The sequence below is a fragment of the Leptosomus discolor genome, chromosome 6 (assembly GCF_034619465.1).
Source record: "Leptosomus discolor isolate bLepDis1 chromosome 6, bLepDis1.hap2, whole genome shotgun sequence".
Taxonomy (NCBI): Eukaryota; Metazoa; Chordata; class Aves; order Leptosomiformes; family Leptosomidae; genus Leptosomus; species Leptosomus discolor.
Window position 1 is genome coordinate 37,326,025 of NC_141396.1, and position 21,552 is coordinate 37,347,576.

The 21,552-nt window shown below is 53.0% G+C and overlaps 2 protein-coding genes across 2 annotated transcripts in view; one reads left to right on the plus strand and one right to left on the minus strand.

The window, feature by feature from the left end:
- Positions 1–21,552, minus strand: part of CDH23 (cadherin related 23) — a 202,604-nt gene that overhangs the window by 32,152 nt on the left and 148,900 nt on the right. Inside the window, exons 24-35 of the mRNA XM_086467128.1 lie at positions 21,038–21,190; positions 19,920–20,033; positions 18,557–18,705; positions 9,432–9,492; positions 8,917–9,065; positions 7,861–7,996; positions 7,268–7,656; positions 7,080–7,181; positions 4,919–5,068; positions 4,143–4,271; positions 3,893–4,021; positions 2,371–2,598 (exon numbers count right to left, since the gene is read on the minus strand). Coding sequence (XP_086323254.1) covers positions 2,371–2,598; positions 3,893–4,021; positions 4,143–4,271; positions 4,919–5,068; positions 7,080–7,181; positions 7,268–7,656; positions 7,861–7,996; positions 8,917–9,065; positions 9,432–9,492; positions 18,557–18,705; positions 19,920–20,033; positions 21,038–21,190 — 1,889 coding nt within the window. The remainder of the gene's footprint in view (positions 1–2,370; positions 2,599–3,892; positions 4,022–4,142; positions 4,272–4,918; positions 5,069–7,079; positions 7,182–7,267; positions 7,657–7,860; positions 7,997–8,916; positions 9,066–9,431; positions 9,493–18,556; positions 18,706–19,919; positions 20,034–21,037; positions 21,191–21,552) is intronic.
- Positions 15,883–17,364, plus strand: C6H10orf105 (chromosome 6 C10orf105 homolog). The gene is made up of 3 exons (XM_009954359.2): positions 15,883–16,388; positions 16,963–17,038; positions 17,293–17,364. The coding sequence occupies exons 1-3, from the start codon at positions 15,883–15,885 to the stop codon at positions 17,362–17,364; spliced, it is 654 nt and encodes a 217-aa protein (XP_009952661.2).

A 21,552-nucleotide genomic window follows, 5' to 3' on the forward strand; every position in this document is an offset into this window, starting at 1 on the left:
CTTGGGGCTTTGCTGATGAGAGAGTGAGGAGCTGCGGTGCTTCACCTGAACTCTTGTTTCAAAGCAGGCGGATGGGAACAGAAACTGCAGAGGCTGAAGCAGCCCTGGTTGGGGCTGGCTGCGAGATAGACGTCTGGGCAGCGAGGAGCGGCTGCCTCGCTGCAGCTGCTGGTGCCTGGGTCTGCAGGTACCAGGATGAGCCCTGCTCTGACATATGTGGGTGCCTCAGCTCCCTTGGGCTGGGATCCTTCCTTCTGCTTTGGGAAGCATCTCAAAGACTCCGGAGCAGGGCCAGCCCTTGGGGAGGTGCAGCTGCAGGTTTGCACCTGGGTCAGACAGAGCTCATATGACTCCTGCAATTCCCATGCAGGGACTTTCCAGTTGCACTCACTAGCTTGTGAAGCTTTTCTTTCCTGTAATGCTTTTTGGGATAAATGCTTTCCTTTTGTCATCAGCAGTTTACCCTTTTGCCCTTTCATTTCCAGCTCCCCGTCTTCCATGCACCCTTGCTGTCTGGGTATCACAGATCACCATGGGACTTCCAAGTAATCTCCCAGCTCTGTCTCCCCCATACTCAGAAGGCCAAATCTTGAAGCACATGGAGGGAGGTACAAATTACAAACAATAATCCCCTTTTGTGCATCATTGCAACGCCTAGACTTACTTGTGAAACCAAAGATCCTAGCAGGTGACAAACCCCCAACAGACATCATCACCCAGGCATGAGGCCAGCAGTCACCAAGCGACATGCAGGCCAGCCTTTCACAAGACCTTAGCGTCCTCAAGCTCCAAAAAGGGCTGAAATTCTTCTCTCCGCTCAGGAATTGGGTCACTGGATGCTTTGTTCTGCTTCAATGTGGCGGGATTTTGATCATCGCTGCTGGCATAACTTGTGCCAGTGATGTGGTAGTCACACAGCAGAAACCCTGAGGACAAGCGACGCTGCTGGGACACTGCTTTGGCAGCATGAAGTGATAAGCTGTGTCACCTGTCGTCTCTGGCACTGGGAAGGGAAGAGGGCATTACCACGTCAATGGGATTTGCTGGCTTGGCACACTTGGCATTCCTTGCCATGGCAGCATCAGTGATGCCCCCAGGGTGCTGGGGCGATGGGGACAAGGAGGCTGTTGGTATTGAGTGCTGCAGTTACCCAAAGCTACATTCTCTCATTTTGAGGAAGAGACTTACCTAGATTTAAGCCACAGTGGCAGCACGGCTTAAGAAAAAGATGGTGATGCACAAGCAGGCGTGTGAACTACCTGGGAGGAAGGAGTTGAGAGTGCAACGCCTAAAGCGAGAGGTGGAAGCCACAGTTTGCAGTATTGGTTGCAACCTGTTTCCTCAAAATGTAAAGCAGGGCTTTGCAGTGAGAGCTCTGCTGAGAGATCAGAGAGATGGCGAGATAGCAGGTAGAAGTGGGGGAGAGGAAGGATGGCAGGGTGTCACACAGGGTGTCATGCCTCTTTGTCTCACTTTTGGGCTTGCTTTGTGCACACAGGCACATACTCAGCTCTCTGCAAAACCATGGGGTTAGGAGGGACTCGGGGCTGGAAAATGCCCCAAATGTTATTTGCTCTTTTAACTCTCCCATGTCAGAGTCCTCCTTAGAGGCACAAATAACAAGAGTTGTTATTTGTGGAGAGGGGAAGGTACAAGAGAGAGAAGCCAGTCTGTGGCACCAGGCACCAGTTACCCACCAGGCACTCCTGCATGCTGGTAGTCAAAAAGCAAGGTGGCCACCTCCCCAGACTGAAGGATGATGGACGGGGTCTCATATCATCTGCCCAACACATGCCCAGACCCCACTCATCACAAGCAGGGCACTCTGGATGGCAGCAACAAGACTAAAGAGCTGCCCACATCTTGCATGGAGGGGACTGCAGTGGCTATAGTGGTAATTATCGCCTCATTTGCAAGCACCAGAGCAGATGCTCATCGGTCCACAGTGAGCTGATCCATGGTTCAGCTGCTGCTCCCGCCACTGCCTGCCCTGGGATGGGTAAGCAATATCCTGAGACCTTTCAGACTCAAGAGTGTGAGGAACTGGTGGGCAGGGCAACTCCTGCAGCTGCCAGAACGCTTGCCTGTTGGGATGCTCTTGATATTTTTGGCGTTTAGAGATGGGAGATGGCAGCTCCCTGAACGACTGCAAGAGAGGGTCCCGCAGGACCAGATGCTGAAGAAGGCTCTGAATCAAACCTGTTCTCAGCAGATTTGGACCCTAAGTCATAACTCAAATGGCTGGGTCACCAAAACATCACGCCCTGTGCCTGTTCCCTGCGCTTTCATGCTCAATGTCTCAGTGCTAAGCTCGCTTCCTCAGTGCTGCCCAGCTCCATCCTCTCCCCAAAAGCATGTTTGGTGGCTCACCGACAGGGAAGGGTTGCCCTCGTCCTCGACAGTGACCACCAGGCTGTAGAAGCTCTGCCGCTCGCGGTCTGGCGGGGAAGGCCGGGTGGCAATCTCACCGGTGACACGGTCCATGCGGAAGGTCAGGTCCTCATTCCCACGGGTGATGTAGTAGGAGAGGATGCTGTTGAGGCCGACATCCTGGTCGGTGGCATGTACATGGGCCACTGCTGTGCCACCACCAACATTCTGCAGGGTGAGATGGTGGGGTGAGTGGCAGAGATACACAACATAAATCACAAGCACCTCGTAACATGTGAAATACATAATTAATAATGTAATTCTCATATAGAGAGGGATTTTTTCCAGACATTGGGGTGCTTGAGGCTCCAGACTCGCTGCCCCAACACCTAGCAGCCAAGCAGAAGGCTGCTCTACTTCATGAGCTCCTGGATGCTGTTTTTGCAGTGCTTACTGCAAACAATGTTTTATTAATAGATGCGTCTTCATGCAAAAAATTAACAAAAGCTACTTGCTCTGCCACTGATAGCTCAGCTGAGAATCAGCCACAGGCTTACCAATGGAAGGCTCTGCCCTTTGCTTAAGTGCTCCAATCTTTTTCAGTTTGAAACTCTGAAATTACATGTATTTTCTACATTAGCTTTTAAAAAGAAATGGAATAAAATTAACAGGTGACATTTGCTGTTAAGTCATCAAAGCCAGCTGCTGCTGCACATCAAAATTGCACCTCTTTTTCTTTATGTTACAGCATCTCCCATTTGTTGCCATGAACCAGTTTGACTCCCTGCCATGGAAAGCTGCACATTAGGTCCTATCTAGGCTGGCACAGCCTGGAATAGTGTGAAAACCAGTGTGTGCGCGAAGGTGAAGGCTGTGTAATGGACTCAGAGCTTGGCTAATTATTTTTGGATAGTCCCATTACAGAGGAAATAAAAACAGATATTCTGTTCTTCAGCCAGCTCTGAGCGTGTATTAAATAGATAAGAAAATCCTAACAGGGCAATAACTTTAATGCAAAGCTATTAATCATGAGCAGCACTTTCTCACAGCTAAGTGTCACTGGCTATTACTCGTATTTCATTTTTCATCAGCAAATTGAGAACCCCCCAGTCCAGGAATTAAACTGTCAGGAAATAAGTTGTCTTTTCTCATGCCTGATCGTGTTTTATTGCTTCATTATCTAGCTCTTGCTGAGCTGCTTCCTGAAAGCAATTCCTATTCTGCACTGTGCCGCCTCTTGTGTCACTTTGGTGGCATTTCCATGGGCGTGTAGCCACTTCTCCTTTCTGCTGGTTCCTGCAGCCTCATGGGCTTTAGTTGCCTGCAGAGCTCTCTCCTAGCCCAAACCTAGGCGGCCATCACAGGTGAGGGATTGCAAGTGGCCACCAACCCTTAAATTACCCAATGTGAGGTTTTCAAGGGGCCACCAACTCTTAAGTCACCCAAGGTGAGGTCTGACCACCTGCTTTGTGGTCAGACCTCACCTTGGGAGGATGGAAGAAGAGCAGGGCTGGATGCTTACCTCGCTCACGCTCACATTGTAGCTGAAAGGGCTGTCGATGATGGGGGGGTTGTCATTGACATCGAGGATGTTCACTCGCAGAGTGTGTTCCTTCCTCCGGGGAGGCACGCCGCCATCTGAGGCTTGGATCTGCAGTTGGGGATGGATTTTCAGAAAAATGCTATTTTTAAGCTCACAGCCCCAAGAAAACAGCCTTGATGCTCAAACAAGACGAAGCCCAAGGAGGTAAGTGGGGTGGATTGGTGCTTACCCGTAAGGTGTAGTGATCCAGCAGCTCTCGGTCCAGTGGCTGTGCCACAAACACCTCACCGTAGGTGGTGTTGGTGGTATGGATCTCGAAAGCCCAGCCGATGTTCCCTGACGTCAGTGAGAAAGTCACCTGGGAAATGTCATGGGGAAAGAAAAACAGGGCAGGCAATGTGATGCCGTGAGGAGGAAGAAGAGAAAGGAGACCCTACAATAAACCCAGCATCACCTAGGAAAGTCACTGGGCATTTTAAAAGGTCCAATGTGTCCGGGTCCATGAGTGTGCAGCCATCCCAAAGCGAACACCCATGGGCCAACCCTGGCCTCATCCACAGACCTCCTATGATGCTAGCAATTTTTGGTATTAAGGGTGATGTGACCTCGTTAACACCTGTCTGCGTGGTAAAGAAAATAACAAATGTCAGAGAGCTTCCTGCTCAGCCCACCAAGAGCTTTGCTGCCGCTCCCCACAGTGGGAGAGGCTGCAGCTGGTTTTCAGATTGCTGGGCTCTTTTTGACACATGTCCCACAGAGCTCTTTGCCCTGGACAGCCCAAAGACAATGTTTTTCCTCTCCTGCTGCATGCCTCGACCAGGGAGCACTGTCACCCACTGCACAAAGAGCCCCAAAACTGCTGGCACCGATGACCAGAGTTGCTCTCGCAGGGATGCAGAGGAGGGGCGGGGGTTGGAAAGATGCTGAAGGTGGCATTTCTGCAGCAGTGAAACGCTGCCACAGCCTTATGGGTAGCCCCCAAACCTGCTGCGTGGGCCTCCCTACCTGCCCATTGCTGCCTGCGTCCGGGTCACGGGCCAGGACCACGGCCACCCGCTTGCCAACAGCACTGTCCTCCGCCACACTCACGGAGGAGTCGGAGGTGATGTCGAACTGGGGGCTGTTGTCGTTCTCATCCAGAACTGTGATGGTCACCTGTGGGCATGGCATGGGACTCAGACAGGACACAGGCAGGAGCCGGCCCTCTGCCCACCCAGCATCAGCAGCCACACTGACATCCCTTGACAAACTCTTGACCTGCTGCAGCCCCTCTGAGGTGCCAGCAGCGTGAGTGTTGTCCATCCCACGCGGGAATATGGGTGCAGGTAGCTGAGCCCAGGAGCTGAAGCTACATCCCTATCTGTAGAGAAGGAATGCGTAGAGGCTGGAGAAAGAGCGCAAGGGTGCTGCAGCTCTCAAGTAGTGGGTTTTTCTATGGAGCATCCTCTGGTTTTTTATCCTCCAAATAACTGGGCATGGAGGAACTCATGCTGCTGCAGGGTGACCCTTTCCTGCTAAGCTTTGTGCAAGCAGCAATTTAAACTGTGCTCACAGCACCAGAGGTTGGGCAGGGTTTGCTTTAAAGCTGAACGGGCACAAAGAAGACAGAGCTTCATGTATTTAACTAAACCAGGGCAAGCTGGGCATAGAGTAGACCTGATCTCCCTCCTGGGAAAAGGCACGTGGGCTAGTCAGAGACCAGGCAGGAGATGCTCGGAGGGGCACTCCATGGCAGGCAACCAAGGACCAGGCTACCTTGGCCACAATTAGCCAGAGGAAATGCTCTCATCGCGTCTGTAATCAAAGAGCTGCAACATGACAGAAATGAGAGGGGAAGAGCCTTTCTGTTCCCGGGGTTCTATTTATGGGTGACCTGAGCCCCCAGGTGCAGCCAGGCTGAATGTGACAACATCTCAGAGGAAGCCAGGGAGCAAGTTGAGCACCTTGGGGCGATTTGGTCATTGTTGCTTGCTGAATTAAAAACAGAGAGCCAGGAGCAGGGAGAGCCCATTCAGCTGCTGTGATGGATCCAGCAGCTGCAGTCCCAAGTGCCAGATCAGGGTGTTGGGTTTTCTGGTGGCGTGTCACAGAGGCTGGTGCTGCTGGGACAGGGCTGGAGACCTCTGCCCCTCCCTGCAGCTCAGTGCGGAGTTCAAGATGGATCCTAGCCCCCAAGATGATGCTAGCATGATGGACACGCTTACCTTCTGTTGGATGAGAGCAGAGGGGAAAACAGAGAAAACAAAGAACGAAGAGTTAGTGGGGGATGAGGAGGTGCGGGTACACATGAGGGGCAGTGGGCTAGCCCTGCATTCCACCATAGCAGTGTTGGGGGCTGTGGGTACACCTCTGTGGTGATTTGGAGGCTCCTCTGTTGGTGCTTCCCTTTGTTTTTTCTAGATAAGCTCGGTGGATTTGCCCCTTGCCCTGGGAGAGGCTCAGACAAGAGCACAGCAGTGGGCGAGGAGGAGAGCCACAGGCACCCATGGGTGGGGAAAAGCAGCGCTTGCACGTTTGCTGCTGTTGCCATCTAGCATCCTTTCTAGGGGCAACAGATGCATGAAGACATGAAAGCACTCAAAATGCAGAGCGCTGCCCATTGCTGCAGGCCAGCCTCCAGTTTCAAACCCCCACCTGGGGCCCCATTCCTCCAGCTGACCCAAACCAGCAGAACTTGGGTAGTGCCAGCTGAGCTGCCCCTGCCCGCAGCACGGGGACCAGGTTCGTCCTGCACTCGGCATGCCTCCTGCCCCAGTAGAGAAATGCAAATCACCCCCCTGCTCGGCTGCCTTTGAAACTGCCAAATATAACCCTCCTAAACATAAACCACTGTGAAGTATTTCAAGGCCCCCAAATTTACCTCCCTCAAAACTCTCCCTCAAAAATGGTTTAGCTTGGTAAGCAACCTGCAAACTCTACAGTTTGGGGTGTTTCTTTTTTTTTGTTGTTATGAGAAATCCCACCCCATGACATGCAGAAGCTAAAAGGCACTGGTCCATGGTTATGCAAACACAGGGTTTCCCCCAAATCAGGGTTTCCAGACCCCGGTGGTGGAGCAGAGAGGACAACTAAGACATGCTGTCCCATGCCAGAGGAAGAGGGAGGTGACCTGAGGTCAGCTCTGCCAGCACAGAGGTTGGTGGAGAAGTGGGTAGAAGCTACTCACCACTGTGGAGTCAATCTTTGGTCCTCCATCATCGGCCACCACTGTCAGGGTGTAGAAATCCCCTTTCTCTCGATCCACCTGGCCTTTGACTGTGATCACACCCTGTCAAGAATGAACAACGGCCGTGTTGGCCACCAACACTTTGTTGGACAAGCAAGCCAGAAGGGAACCACATTGTAGCTACTTACAGTGATCCCGTTGATTTTGAAGAGGGAGAGTGCCTGGGCGTTGGTGTTGGGGTCAAACTTGTAGGTGATCTGGTTGAGGTTGTCGATGGAGCGGGCCTGGACCCGGAGCACCTCGGAGCCCAAGGGTATGTTCTCCACGATCACAGCCTCGTAGCTGCTGTTGGAGAACTGCACAGCCTCATCCAGCTCGTTTAGCAGGCTGACGTAAACACTACAGAAGCCCTGGTTGTTGGGGGGTGCCTGGTCCGTGGCAGAGATGTTCATCAGGTAGCTGGTTTTGGTCTCGTAGTCCAGGTACTCGATCGTTGTGATGAGGCCCGTGCTCTCATCGATCTCAAACTTCCCTTCTGCGCCTGACAGGATTTTGTAGTTCACCAGACCACCGTTCCCTGGGGCAGGAGCAGGAACCACAGCGCTGGTTGGGCCAAGCATCCCGAAGAGCCAGGCACTACCGATGCTGACCCCGACCCTGGAGCAGAGCCCATCCCACATGGGGATTTCAGCCCAGCCAAGCCAGGATCTGTGTAAAGGCTGATTCCACCACTTTCCCCAACAAGTTGGGTGTTTCTGTAAGTTCACCCCTGGCTTCCTACCTGTGTCTCGGTCGGTGGCCCGGACCACTGCCACTGAAGTCCCTATCCCTGCCGTCTCCCGCAGCCCCAGGCGGTTGTACTGCCGCTGGGTGAACACTGGCACCTCGTCATTGACATCTTCCACATAGATGATCACCTGCAAAATCCCCAGAGAAACCCCAGGTGAGCTGGGCAGGCTCGTGAACACTTGCCAGCTTCTTACCCTTGTGAGGGGACACATATCCTTCGCAGCACTCGTCTGCTGCACAGGGGAAACATCATCTCTGCTGCAAACACCACATGATGGAGAATGAACATGCACAGTTTGACATCATAGAGTTAAACAAGACCTGTGGTTGTGGTGACTCAGTCCTTCCTTGGCTGGAGGGAGGTGATGTCTGTATATTAACTCCTCTGTGCTTTGGGATGCCCTGCTCAAAACCTTGCAGTTAGAGACCCCACAATGTAGAAACGCTGACGACTCAGTGGGAGATTTTGCTCAAAGTTCAGTGAGTCACGCTGCTGTTTCCCCAGGGAACACCCTTTCTCCTTCTGGTTTTCTGCTTGCTGCTGGTGCTGCGGGCACGTCACACTCGGCCAGAGCCCACCCCACCAGTGGGTCTAAAAATAGATACAATCAGAGGGCTGGGTTTATGGGAACCGTGGGAAGCTGGTGTGTCACTGCTAAAGATTATTGCCACTGGGTTCTGGCTTATTTACATAGATGCCTGTCCAGGAGACACATTTTTCAACAGGCTGAGGCTCAGCAATTTCTCGTGGCAGCTGAATCACATCAGACCAGACTCCCTCCGCCAGCGACTGCTGCACCACTTAGCAGCCTCATTGCACCAAAACGTCACAGCAAAAAAGAAAAACCCAACAACCTCCCTCCAACAAGCTCTTCTCCACCTACAGACAGCCCCTGCAGACTTTCCATCAGTATTTCCATGCTAGAGCTCTCAAATTTCTGCACGCCTGCAAGAGCTGGAAGTGACTGCCTTCTGATGAAGCGTCCCAAATATTTTGCATGGCTGACCAGCCTTGCTGCCCACCCCTTGGTGTCCATAAGGCCCTTACCCGCACGGAGCTCCTCATGGGTCCCTGCTCTGTATTGTAGGCCTCCACCTCCAGGATGTGAGAGGAGTTTTGCTCCCTGTCGAGGTGCCGCACGCCTCGCATCACCAGCCCGGTGCTGGGATTGATGCGGAAGTTGTTGTGCTCGTTTCCTGGTGGGGGGGAAAAAAGCAAGATGGATGCTGCTCACTGCCACTGCATCAGTCCTGGTGACATGCTGAGTCCTCTCCAGGGGACTGCCTTGGAGGCAGATTATTGAGCAAAACCCAAGTCCACATCACCTTCAGCAGAGTTTAGTCCTTGTCAAGCCAGGACCCAAGGTATCTGGGTGTTCAGTCATGACAAATCACCCCCTGGCAATTAACCTTAATGCTGAAGTTTTGTTTAGGGGTGGGGGAAATGTTTCTGTGGGCTGCAAAGTGCAAAAGCATGGAAAGCACAACTTCAGGAGGCTGTGCATGCGGCTAGCTGGAGCCTGGTGCAAACCCATCAATCCACGAAGGGGCACCTGGACTTACCCTTGACAATCCTGTACCACACTCTCCCATTAATGCCTTCGTCCACATCTGTGGCTTTCACCTTCATGAGAAAACAAAAGCAGTGAAGGTGAAGAGCAGAGATTTCCAGACTACAACAAGTTCTCCCACCCTCCTGAGGCTGGAGATCCTGCTCCTTCACCTGAGCCAGGGAGCTTACCAACTGCAAAGTAAAATACGTCACCCTCCCCTCATCACTGGACAGCAGGGGTAGTGGGCTTGGGAGCCCTCATCTGCCAGGTTAGCTGTTGGATAGGCTCTGAATGAGAGGTGAGCCTGAGGACCACTCCACGAACCCTGCGGGTCGGTGCACTGGTGGAGGTCTTGGCATGCACACCGATGTTTGCCCTGTTGGAGATGCCTCCGGGGATGGAGCCTCCCTGCCTGCAGAGCTGGCTTGAGCTGGGCAGGGAGAGCTGCTCCTGCAGTGGGCATGCAGCCCATGGCACCAGGGCAAGTCACCCAAGCAGCAGCATAAAAAAATTACAGAAAAAAACATGAATGCAACCAGCCTAGAGCATGTTGGTGGTCTGGACACCGGGTTGAGTCCTCGCAAGAGCCGAGCAGTGGGTGGGAGCACCCCTTAGCTGCGATGCACTGCACAGTCCATGCACATATCAAATGAGCTGTCCGCCCAGGAAACCCAAGACACGGGTCCCCTCTGGTGTTGCTGAACAACACTGCAGTGCTTTCCCCGCAAACCCCAGCTGCCAGCAGCCCGCCAGCCCTGGCAGCTGGGAAGCGGGACCCAGTGAGGAACACTGGGGCCTGGGTTTGCTCCCCAGCTGGCATTGATCTGCTGCATCTCCCCTCTGCAGAAACCACTTCCCTCAAAGCATCCAAAGCACAACTGCAGCTGTGGCCACTTGCGAATCACCAGGGCGAGGACGTGGGGAATGCCTTAGCCTTTATTCTCTGCCTGCTTCCCCTGGCAAGGAACCTTCTGCCCCATCTTCTCCCCACAAATATTACCCAGGAGTTTCCCTTTCCCAGGCAGGAGGTGGTTTGCACCCAGACGTTCACTGAAAAGAGGAGGGGGTGCCGCAAAAGATGCACATGCAGCAGGAGCAGTGAGGCCATTTATAGGGGCTCAGCTTTAAAGCCCTGGGCTGGCTTTCACCCACAGCCCCACAGAACACTTGCAGGAGCCAGAGCTGCTCTTCTGAAATTCAGTTTTGAGATACCTTGAACTGCTGTGGTTCCCTTCCACCAAATCAGCCTGTGCCAGCAGAAACCTTAGAAAATGCTGACCCCTGCACTTGCAAACTATCTGGATTCCCCACCCCTGTGCCATGTACACTGTTTTCATCTATTCCAGACCAGTTCACATCTTGCTTATGACCGGACACAACCCTGTGCCTTGCTCCATGTTTCACCACGGACCCAGCACCTTCCTTTCATAGCAGAGAGCTCTCCCTCCCACACCATCTCTTCCACCCTCTGGGCTCCCCAAGGCCATTTCTGGGCAGGAGCTGGGCTGCCTCCTCTCCCATGTGATGGATGGGTCCCGCACCAGCAGGCAAGCGGTGCCCAAGCAGACCGGCTGCCTTGGCATGGCACTGGCTCCCTCCTGGGAAAAGCTATATCATCAGCCAAAATACCATGCCAGGGCAGCAGTGGTGTAAGGGAAACCTAAGGGATGGGAGACAAATCTTTGCAGCTTTTTTTTTTTTGCCATTCCCTGCCCCGCTGTGCCCAGGAAAATGCATTTCAAGGTAGAGCAAATGGGAAGGTTTTCAACGTGATGAGAAAATTGCACCCTGCAAACACACCCTTAGCCATCCTTTTCCCATATCACCCCAAGCATTTGCTTCAGGCAGATCCAGCACATAAACCAGGCAAAATGGGTCTGCCCAGGTATTTGTTTTTCATGAAAAAAAAGCAGCTTGCATTAAACCAATGCATGCTCCTGCCAGCCTGCAGCCTGGAAAAAGCTCAGCTGCTGTTGGTTTGACCCACTGCAGCCCCAGAGGAGATGTGGTACTTTGACAGACTGTCCCAAACTTGGGGAAACAATTACATTCAAGTGCAAGTGGTGGGAGAAAAGCTCTTTCTGCTGCAGGTGCAGGGCACATTGTGCAGCCAAGCATGGGGTGCCTCCAGCCTGCTTTATCCTCCTGCTAGAAAAAGCAGGCTGCAGGCAAAGCCAGCCTTTTGCAGGCAACCTTTCAAACACCCCCAGCTGCTGGAAAGGGGTCAGAAAAGGAGGAGGAAGTGGTGGAGGGGGAGTGGAATAAAAGGTTGGGAAAAAAGTAGGCAGTTTGGTGCAGAGTTGCTAGGAAAAGAGTAAGCAGGCAAGCAGAGGGCAGCCTCTTCACCACGGGGGGCTCAGCCCACGACTGTACCATTCAGCTATCCCACAAAGCCTGGGGAAACACGCCCCAGGGGGCTCGAGCCCTCGCCCCAGTTGGAGCACAGCCCCTGGGCACCGCTGCACTGGCAAAGCCCAGGAGGGCACTCAGGGCCCCCCTTGGCTTTACATGCTCAGGCTGTCCCCAGCCTGGCTACCATCTCTCTCCCACCCTCCCTTGCCCTCCAAAAGAGAGCAAGAGGGCTGGCAGCCAGTAGACCGTGGTGGGAGAAGCAGCAAGGCAGGCGTGCAGGAGGCAAAGCCGCAGCTCAGCTGGCTGGTGAGAGGTAGGGAGCCCAAACCCCATGGCAAACCCACTGCTGGCCATTCAGGCTGGCCCCAAGGGGCGAGCAAGGCAGGCCAGGGACATGCTGCTGTCCTTGGCTGCAGAGCTGCTGCCCTCAGCCCTGCAGCTGCCCAGGGAAAGGGTTGTAAATGGGGTGGGTAGGGGAGATGCAGAATTTCGGGTGGGTGTGAAGGCAGGCAGCCCTCCTCCCTTCCTCGTCATGTTGCTTTGTCTGTCGTGGTGATGGGAGAGGGGGAAAGTCCTGTGGATGCAGAGCTGCCTGTTAACAGAGAGGGTGATGGGGTACAGCATCATCTATAGCCCTTTGCTTTCAGTACCCAACTATCTGGGTTGGTAAACTGGGTGTTTGGTACCCTCCAGCACCTCTGACTCCTGTGAGCAAGTGGAAAGACTCAGTGCATTGGAAAAAAGTGGGGAGCTCCAGAAAAGCGTCGCTAAGCAAGACAGGGAGGGAAAAGAGAGCTGCTTTTCATCTGAGCTGGGTTACAGTCACAGAAGTGCCTGTAAAGCAGCCTTTTCTTTGCAGGAGTTTGAGAAAAGGGAGGGAGAACATATGGAAAAACTCCTGCCAAAGTAGGCAGCTGGGCCAGGCCAGGCAGGCAGTGCCCTGTGCTGGGTAGAATAACGTTCTCTGCTGCTCATGCACAAGAATTATTTCTTCTTCCTTTCCACCTTCCTCAGGAGCATTTTGCTTTTTGCAGTTTGTCTTCTTTCCCTCTGATCCTTGGCTGACTCGTGTCCCATGCTGGGTCCCGAGCACTCGTAAGTATCTCTCGTGTCAGAGCTGATCAGGCAGGGTTGACACTTCTTTGGGGATCTGTCAGCCTGGGCAAGCCTCTTATTAACCCAGCTGGTCTGCACAACGTGGGGCTTGGTAGGACAGCGATGCTGAGAAGGTGCGATGCTACAAACAGGGATGTGGGCAGCAGCTTGGCTGGTGGGTACAAAATGCTGCGGGCAACTGGTTGGTCTATTGCCCCACTTCAGGAAAGGCACCAGCCTCCCACCTCATGGGAGGGAAGCCCTTGTCCATGTGCATGCCATGGGCACAGGGAGCGCTGCTCTGATCACACCCTGATGTTTCTGCTGCCAAGTCCCCAATTTTGGTGGCTTTTTGGTGAAATTCTGCTGAAACCACCATAGCTCTGTCTCAGGCAGGTGGTGGGGGAATCCCCTTTGTCCACATTAATACATTGAAAACTTACTGGTCCTAAAAAAAAGGTCACCACTCATGTGTACTCTGCAAAGATTTCCCAGACTTTTAGTGGCTCTTTTTCTGGAAGGACTTAAACAGTGCAGGGGAGCCTGGACCTTCCCTGAACCCTCAGCTCTGCTAGCCGAGCTGGGTGCGAGGAGAAGATGGATGGGAAGCAAGAGGAGAAGAGGGCAAGGCTGGAAAAGCCGGGGAAGACATCAGTGTGATCCCTCCTGATGGGTTTCTAAGGGACACAGCTGGATTTAAAAGGAAAACACTACAGCCACCACCAACGGAGCAAAAAACAACCTGAAAAAATTGCCCATGCCTCCCAGCTCACTCTTAATGAACAATATAAGGTCACCAAGCCAAACCACATGCAGTCAGCAAATGCCAGAATTAAGGTAGCCTGGGTAACCTTGATTCAGGCTGTCTTTGGTGTGCATAGTAAGCAGCAACCTTGCCTGCTGGTTTTCACACCCAGGCAGTGCACAGGAGAAGCCTGCCCATGGAGCAGGGGGGTCCTTGGGATGGCTGCGGCTGTCAGGGGCTGCCCTGCTCCCAAAGCTGGAGGGGAAGAGGCTGAGCCAGGCAAGGAGAGGCTGCATGATAAAAAAACCTTTTGAGTTGAAGAGAAGTGGAAACATCACTCTGGAGGAAGGGACGAGAGCCGTGGCGCCTGAGCCTGCTTGCAGTACACACGTGGATTCACCTGAGATAAGGTGTTCTCAGATGCTGACCCTTTTATTTTTGCATTTTCAATTTCCTGAGCACAGGCCTGGCTCTGACCCATGGAAGTGGCCACATCTTCCCAGAGTGTCCGAGCTCTGACCAGGCTGATACAGTCCTTGCCCTCAGGCTGCCAGCACCACAGCTTTGAAAGTTCAAGCCCAGGTGATGCAAAGTATTCCAGAAATGAATCACAACTCCCAAGTGCCTCAAACCTAGTCTCCAACTCTGGTGGAAACCTCTGACCTTATTCCCTCCATATCTCAGCTCACTGCCTGCAAGGGGAGGAGCATGGATCCTGTAGGAGTGATCTGTCCCGAGGCAGGGTCGAGGCAAACCGGAGGTGGAGCTCACCTACATAACCATGTATAGCTGGGGCACAGACAACCCAACCTCGAGGACTCCTTAACCTCTGAGCACTCGGCCTTGCAGCACTCACAGTATTTGCTTAAGGTTGTTTCCTCCTGCGTAATTTGGACAGTGAGCGATGTTTGTCTCTTCTGACACAGCATCTTGCTTCCCATTGGGCTCGTCTCCACTGGAGCCTCTCATAGTTTCCAGTTAGTGATTAAAGACATTTCACTGATGTCTCTTCTCCCCTTTTTTGAATGCTTTAGTGGTGAATGACTGTCTGCTGCCTATGCAAACCTGCATGGGTTTGAGATGGTGGCTGCAAAAGCAGACCCAGAGACCCTGGCAGTTCCTGCAGCCCTGCCTTTCCCCTTCTAAACTCTTAATTTTAAATTGGCTCAATCCAAATCCATACTTGCCAGGAGACTGCCCGGTCACGGACCGGTCTAACAGTCCTCCATCACTCTTCTAACTCTCATATCTATATAGGAAAGTCAGCATAATAAATGTTTACCTCCAGCATACAGGCTAGAGCACCAAGGGCCAAGCCAAGCTGTGGCGTTGCAGAGGGTTGGCACAGCAATATTTCCCGAGCCCTCAACTCTGAGCTGGGGACATGCTGGCCTCAGAGATAGCCTGTCCAGGGCCGGGAATGGGTGCAGGAGGCTGCAGGGGAGCAAAATGCCCTGGGGATGTGATCTGGGGGGGCTTTGACCTAGTGGGGAAAGGAGTGGACAGTTGCTATCAGGTGTTTGGTATGAGCTTTTACTGATGAGGCTTTGGAAAGCTGGTTTGCATCACTGCAAAGCTGTCTGAGAAACCTGTGACGTGTCTGAACCTGTAACTAACTCAGCAAAATGCCTAACACAAGAGGATTTTTGGCACAAGCAGGGTGAAGGCGTTACACTTCACCCCTGCAAAAAAGAGGAAGTCAATGCTAGTGCAATACTGCAGCTCGATGGGAACTTATGTGGGTGGAGGTTCAACCAACTATCCATTTCCTTTGGGGGAGAGGGAATAATCAAAAAACCCCAAATGATAGTCAACTCAACAAACCCACATTTCTGGGAAACAGAGAAGAACCAAACCCCAGCAGCCTCGAGGGGAGGATTTTGGACCTTCTCTAGTGTATAGTTATTTATTGCTCCCAGAAAAGTGTTGTGCAATGTGTGTGCATGTTCCCTACAGGTGCCATCACTGGGGCCGTGGTACCACACGTATGTATGTGGTACTACCTGTGCGAGATTTCTTTGCCAGATGGTTTTGCACTTCAGTTCAGGGCAGTACTTTGCAGATATAAATCCTATTGCTATGCTTTGCTTGCTGGCAAAGCAGACAGGCTCCTGTCACCTTGTGTCACAGAAAACATGGCCAGGAGGACCTTGGACATCAAAGCAAGCCAAAAATCCATCAGGTTGGACAGAGAGTGGCTGTCTGTCCAGCTTCTAGCTGGTAATCACAGGTGTTGCTTCTCTGTGTCACCTTGTGCACTGCAGGGAAGATGAACACAGAGGATGCTGGCAATGGGAGCTCTCCCACTCCACCTCTCCTTGGGCTTCTGGTTTCAACCACCAAGCTGGTCCCACCCAGTCCTGCATCACCCGAGAAGGCAGACCCACTGTCTGTCACCATCACGCTTGTCTGCATCTTCCTCCTCCTGGCAACCTTCCTCATCATTTTGACGCTCTGCAAGCCAGCAGCGCTGGACCAGTCCTGTTCAGAGCCCCGCGAATGCATGCCCCATCACCCGGCAGATGCCAGCGAGCCCCAGCTGAGGCTCTGGAAGCGTTTAGGCTCCCTGCGCTGCTCCATCAACACCTTCAGGAGGAGTCGGCCAATGTCCCACAGCCAGCTTGCCTGCCCCAGGAGTTCCCTCACCAGCCAGGACTGGGATGTCATGGAGTCCACCAAAATGCGATCCTGCTCTGCGGGAACTAACTCACCCTGCACTGCTATTCTTTCCCAAGCTTTTGGTTCAGGCTCAGTTCTCTCCTCAAGCAGCCCCTGGTATCCCGGCCATCCTGGCAGGGCCCCTTTGAGCAGCTCATTTCCAGGCAGTGGCTCTGCAAGGTGACAAGAGATTTTGCTATTTCAGGTTCCTGAACACTTTCCAGGTTACTACTTCCTGGCAGGAAAGGTGGAGGCATCCGAACTACATCCACACGCAGCTATCACCAGGCAGTCCAAAAAATATCGCTGCTTAATTTCTTTGGAAAATGTTGTACAAGTTGTGAGGCACCTGAACAAACAGCTTGGGCAAGAGCAGAGCAACCTGGCTGCCTAACAAATACTGCCTCAAAGACAAGCATCCCAGGGCAAATGTGCTCCACAAAAAGCAATCCTCAGCCGAGACTACCCCCCAAGATGTGCTCCTTAGTAGGTGGAGGGAGGCTTGTGCTTGCTGTGTGCTGCCTGGTCCCTGTCTCCCCTCTCCCTGTGCAACAAGCCATGGGTTGCTGCAGTGGATGCTTGGAAGGATGTGTGGTACAGCTGCCTGCTGGAAACCTGCTTCAATAAATGAGCAGTGGGAGCAGGTAAACACGCCTGTAAATGCGTTAAAGAAGCCTTCTGAGGCTCATAGCTGCTGCCAGCTTGGAAAAACATCGTGCAAAGCTGAGCCGCTCATTTCTGCTGGGAAAGTGTACAACAGTCAGCAGGTAAGCCGATGTGCTTGAAGAAATCAGTAGGAAAAAGAAAAAGTGTGTTAATTCTTCCAGGTCTGAAGCTTGCGCTAAGCTCAGCCATGGAATTCATCCCTTTGGGTGAAGACTCCATGCCCAGCGAGGTCCCATGGCAAGCACCAAATCCCATCTCTCTGGGTTTCACACAGTTTCTGACCCTTGTGGAATGCAGCTCTGCATCAGGACCTCCCTGGGCTGCCTGGGACATTCCTGCTCTGCTCTGGCCCTAGGCTGCCTGGCTTTTGGAGAAGGAAACCTTCAAAAATTCTCTTGTTGCCATAAGGGTGTGGGGATGTCTTTGAAGGGGTAGACCTTCAGTACAAATTGTTTGCTTTTAAAAGTGTAAATTAATCTAAACCCAGGTGATTACCCATTTCCATTTCTCTCTGATTTTGTTCTGTGAAAAACAATCTTCCCCAAACACCGCCTTTCCTTTGCCACAGACTTCCAAGGGCATCCCCCTCTTTTGGGAAGCATGCTTGAAGAAAAGGGACTTTGATGTCAGATTCGGATTTCCTCCATTCACAGTCTTTTAATTCGTAAAAATGGCTCAGTTTTAGGACTCCATGGCAGGGCTCCTCTCTACATGCAAAGCTCCCCTGCACACCTCCAGCCTGGGTGCAGGGGATTGCAGGCAGATGCCTGACCCCAGAGACAGGCATGGTGCTAGGGGTATGATGTGTGCCACGGCACAACAAGGAGCCACAGGAGCTCATGCTTGGGGACTGGCCGCCCGAGCACTATGCGTGGCTCCCAGCAAACCTTTGTTGCAAGAGGCAAAGGCTCCTTTCTTCTCTCCTGGTGACTCACAGGCCCTCGAGAGCCAGGGACAAAGCTACCCCTTTCCCAGTGCTGGGAGAGGTATTCAAGGCAGAAGGAGCCTTCCCAGGAACCTCTGCAAAGAGCCTTTGGTGCTGGCTCCAGAAGAGCTCTGGGTTTGAAGGGATCCTGGAAGCCCTCAGAGGCTGAGTGAATGCCAGCATTCATTCAGCGCTCGCTGAGCCATTCATCTCTGCCCATCGCTCCCTCAAAGAGGAACAAAAATGAAAGCAAAGTCGAAATGCTTTTCTCCCTCCACTTCCCCCCACCTCTCAGAACATCTCTTTGCATGCACTCTTCTCCCTCCCCCTTGAGATCTCCGCTCTCAGCCCATTCTTTGCTGGGAGAAGGGAGCAAGCAGGGACACAGCCAGGCAACAGAGCCTTGCCAACACAGGGCTTGGGTTTGCTTTTCTCACCTCCTGCAGAAATGGGGTGAATTTCTTATTTTTCCCTTGCATTTTGCTGCTTTCCCCCTCATGCTCACAGTCTGGGTTAGCAAAGGAGAAGGGGACAGCACAAGCAAGATGACATCTTGTCCTGGCCGGGGGGAACAGACGGCTAATGAGGAGAGAAAATCTCCACCCTGGGCTTCCTGCAGCTCACAATCATGGGCCCAGAAAGCGGGAGACCCCCTTCACCCACCCAACAGCCCCAGTGGAAGAGAGTCATATACCTGCACTATGCTGCTGGCAGCTGGGATGTCCTCAGGGACGCTGATTTCGTAGCTGCTCTGAAGGAAGATGGGTCGGTTGTCATTGACATCCAGGACGGTCACATACACGGTGGCAGTCCCAGTATGCCGGTTCCCTGTGGGGCCGTTGTCTGTATGGGAGAGAAAGGTGAAGGGACGTTCAGTCACCTCCATCTCCTCCTTGCAGAGGTGGTGCTCAGCCCTCAGCTGCTGAAAACAACAGGAGCAAAAATTCCTAAGCAAATCCTCCATCTTTTCTGCAGCTTCCAAATCCCACACTGAACCACGAGGTTCTTTTCTGCTTATCCTGAAAGAAAAAGGAAAAGCCAAACCACCCCCAAGCTCTGCCATGGAGCCACTGTCCAGTGAGGCTGGAAACACAACCAGTTATTAAAGAGGGTTTGCAACTCCATAAACAAAGAGGGTGATGTATGCTGGAAGCGCCTGCTGGAGGTCAGGGATCTGTGACATGAAGATACGCAGTGATTTGATGAATTTGCTGTAGACCCAGCTCAGGTCACAGCCAAAGAGCACCAGGACTGGTTCATGTTCAGTAGATAAGGACATGGCAGCACGGCTCCTGCTTTTGCCATGAAGGATGAGACAATAGGGAGCATAGGATGCCTCTGGGTTTTCCAACGTGCTTGATGCAAGTGAGCGCTAAACCCACCCAGCTGGAGCCCATAGGATCTGGTGACTGCGAAAACACAGGCAGCCTGATGCCCATCAGAGGGGCAGAACGGACACTTTACCACTTGGGATCCAGTCCTGCGTGCCCAGCTGGTGCAGCATCCCCGCTGCAGACCCCGTGGCACCTGCAATGCCATGCCCCCAAGATTTCTGACCAGGCCACTTATTTCTCCTTTCAAAAGGGACATCCAAGTCTTCTGTAAACAGGCACATCATTATAAAGCTCTGGTGATGATGGCGTTTGGCACGCAGGCTCTCTGCCCGCGCCAGGTGGCTCTGGATTAATCAGCAGCCACTGAACCAAGGGCTGCCATGGCATTAGGAGAGTGATGCTGTGGCACTGGCATTTCTGGGTGGAGGTCTGCCCCGGACAGCACAGAGCCTCTTGGGAATGGGGGAATGGGGAGCCCAGGGGAAAGGGAAGACCCCAGGGCTGGGCAAGCCCGAATTTACTGTCTGCAAAAGTCACAGTGGAACTGGGACTTACTAATGCATGTGGGTTGTGAAATGCTAACACCAAATGCAGGCTCTGGTTTATAGAGGACCTCAAAGGTTGCTGTCTCTCTGCTGCATTTCCAAGGCAGCTCAGCATATGCATGGCCACCTTGTGTGGCTGTGTGGCAGCTGTGCTGTGGGAATGGGAGGAAATCCTTACCAATGGCCTCCAGGATCAGTGTGTACGATGCCACGGTCTCCCTGTCCAGACTCACAACTGTCCTGACCACCCCATCTCTGAAGCCAACGCTGAATTTGCCATCCTGGTTCCCACCTGCAGTGGACAAGGACCAGGTTACTCGCTGTCTGGATGCAGGGAGAAGAGTCCATGCCGCAGTGGATGCTGCAGCCTGGGTATGGGGTCAGCCCTGCCATGGAAATCACAAGTGCTCAGCCTGCCCTCCTGAAGGGCTGCGTTTTACACGGTTTTGAGAAAAGCAAGTGTAGGGCAAGCTCACATCTTGCCATAGGCAAAGCTTCTCTGCAGCAAAAGCAGGCAGAGCACCTTCTCTCCGCCATGCCTTCCTCACAGTGCATGCAAGGAGCAATGGTTATAGGAAAAGCTGAATCATATAAACGTCAGATCATTTCCTGAATGCTTCGGAAGCAAACTGGGGTCACTTTGCACGTGGCCTGTGGTACCTGTGGGACAACACACACCTTTTCTCTTCCAGGGGAGGCCGTGAGATGAAACGTGAGGTTGCTATTGTGAGAAAAAAGACTCTCTGGTGACACTTCTATTTTTGCCCTCTTCCTGAGGGCCAAATGCTGTGTGTGCCGTTTGCAAGTCAAAGCGTGGCCAGGGGGTTCCCCGACATCCCGCTGCAGGTGCTGCAGCTGCGGTGCAAGGCAGGCACTGCCTGGGCACCATCACTGCCAGCCTGCTCCCTGCCCACCCAAACCCACCTGCATGCCGGGCTACGAGATGCCCTAAAACTCCAAAGAGGCTTCCAGCCCTAAATGAACATTATGTGAATGCTGCCTGGGTGGTGTTAAGACCATCCTCATGCTTTTCCTGGCTGCATCCTGATGGTGTGAGAGGGCAGGCGATGCTCAGGGGCAAGGGTTGACCCCAAGCAGGACAAGGAATAGCGGTGGAGCGGTCAGCAAGGTGGGGAGCCAAGCGGGGCTGCTCGGCAGAGGGCGATACTGCACAAGGTTTGGAGGGGCTGGAAAAGGCAGCGCTGATGTGCAGAACACCCTGGCCAGGGTCTGGGGCAGCTTGCACCTTTCCACAACCAAAGCTCCCCTTTGCAGTGTTTTTCAAGGGGTTCATACCTGTGATGAAGTAGCTGAGCTCAGCGTTCAACCCAACATCAGCATCCGTGCAGTTGAGCCGGACCACTTTGAAATCCCGGGCCACGTTTTCAAACAGTGACACATTGTAGATGGCTGGGAAGAAGGTGGGGTTCTCGTCGTTCACATCCAGAACTGAAAGGGGGAGCAGAGCTGAGTGCCCTCCCCAGGGCTGTCCCTCCTGCAGATGCCAGGTTGATGTCCATGGAGCTCTCAAAACTGCCTGCCTGCTGCTCTGAGCACTCCAGGGAATGCTGTGCCTGCTGCTCCCTGACATCTACGTGGTGTGGGTGCCTGCAGACTGGCTGTGAGAACAGATCCCCACGGCTGCAGGCTGTATTTGGTTGCCTCTGATACATACCTCTCATGTCCAAAAAAACACTGCATAACGGGTGCAAACAATAACTTTAATCACAGACTCATTTTCATCGCCACTCAGAGGGAAATCTGGGGCTTAAATATAAGCTCAGTATTCCCTGGCATATGGCAGAGGGCTC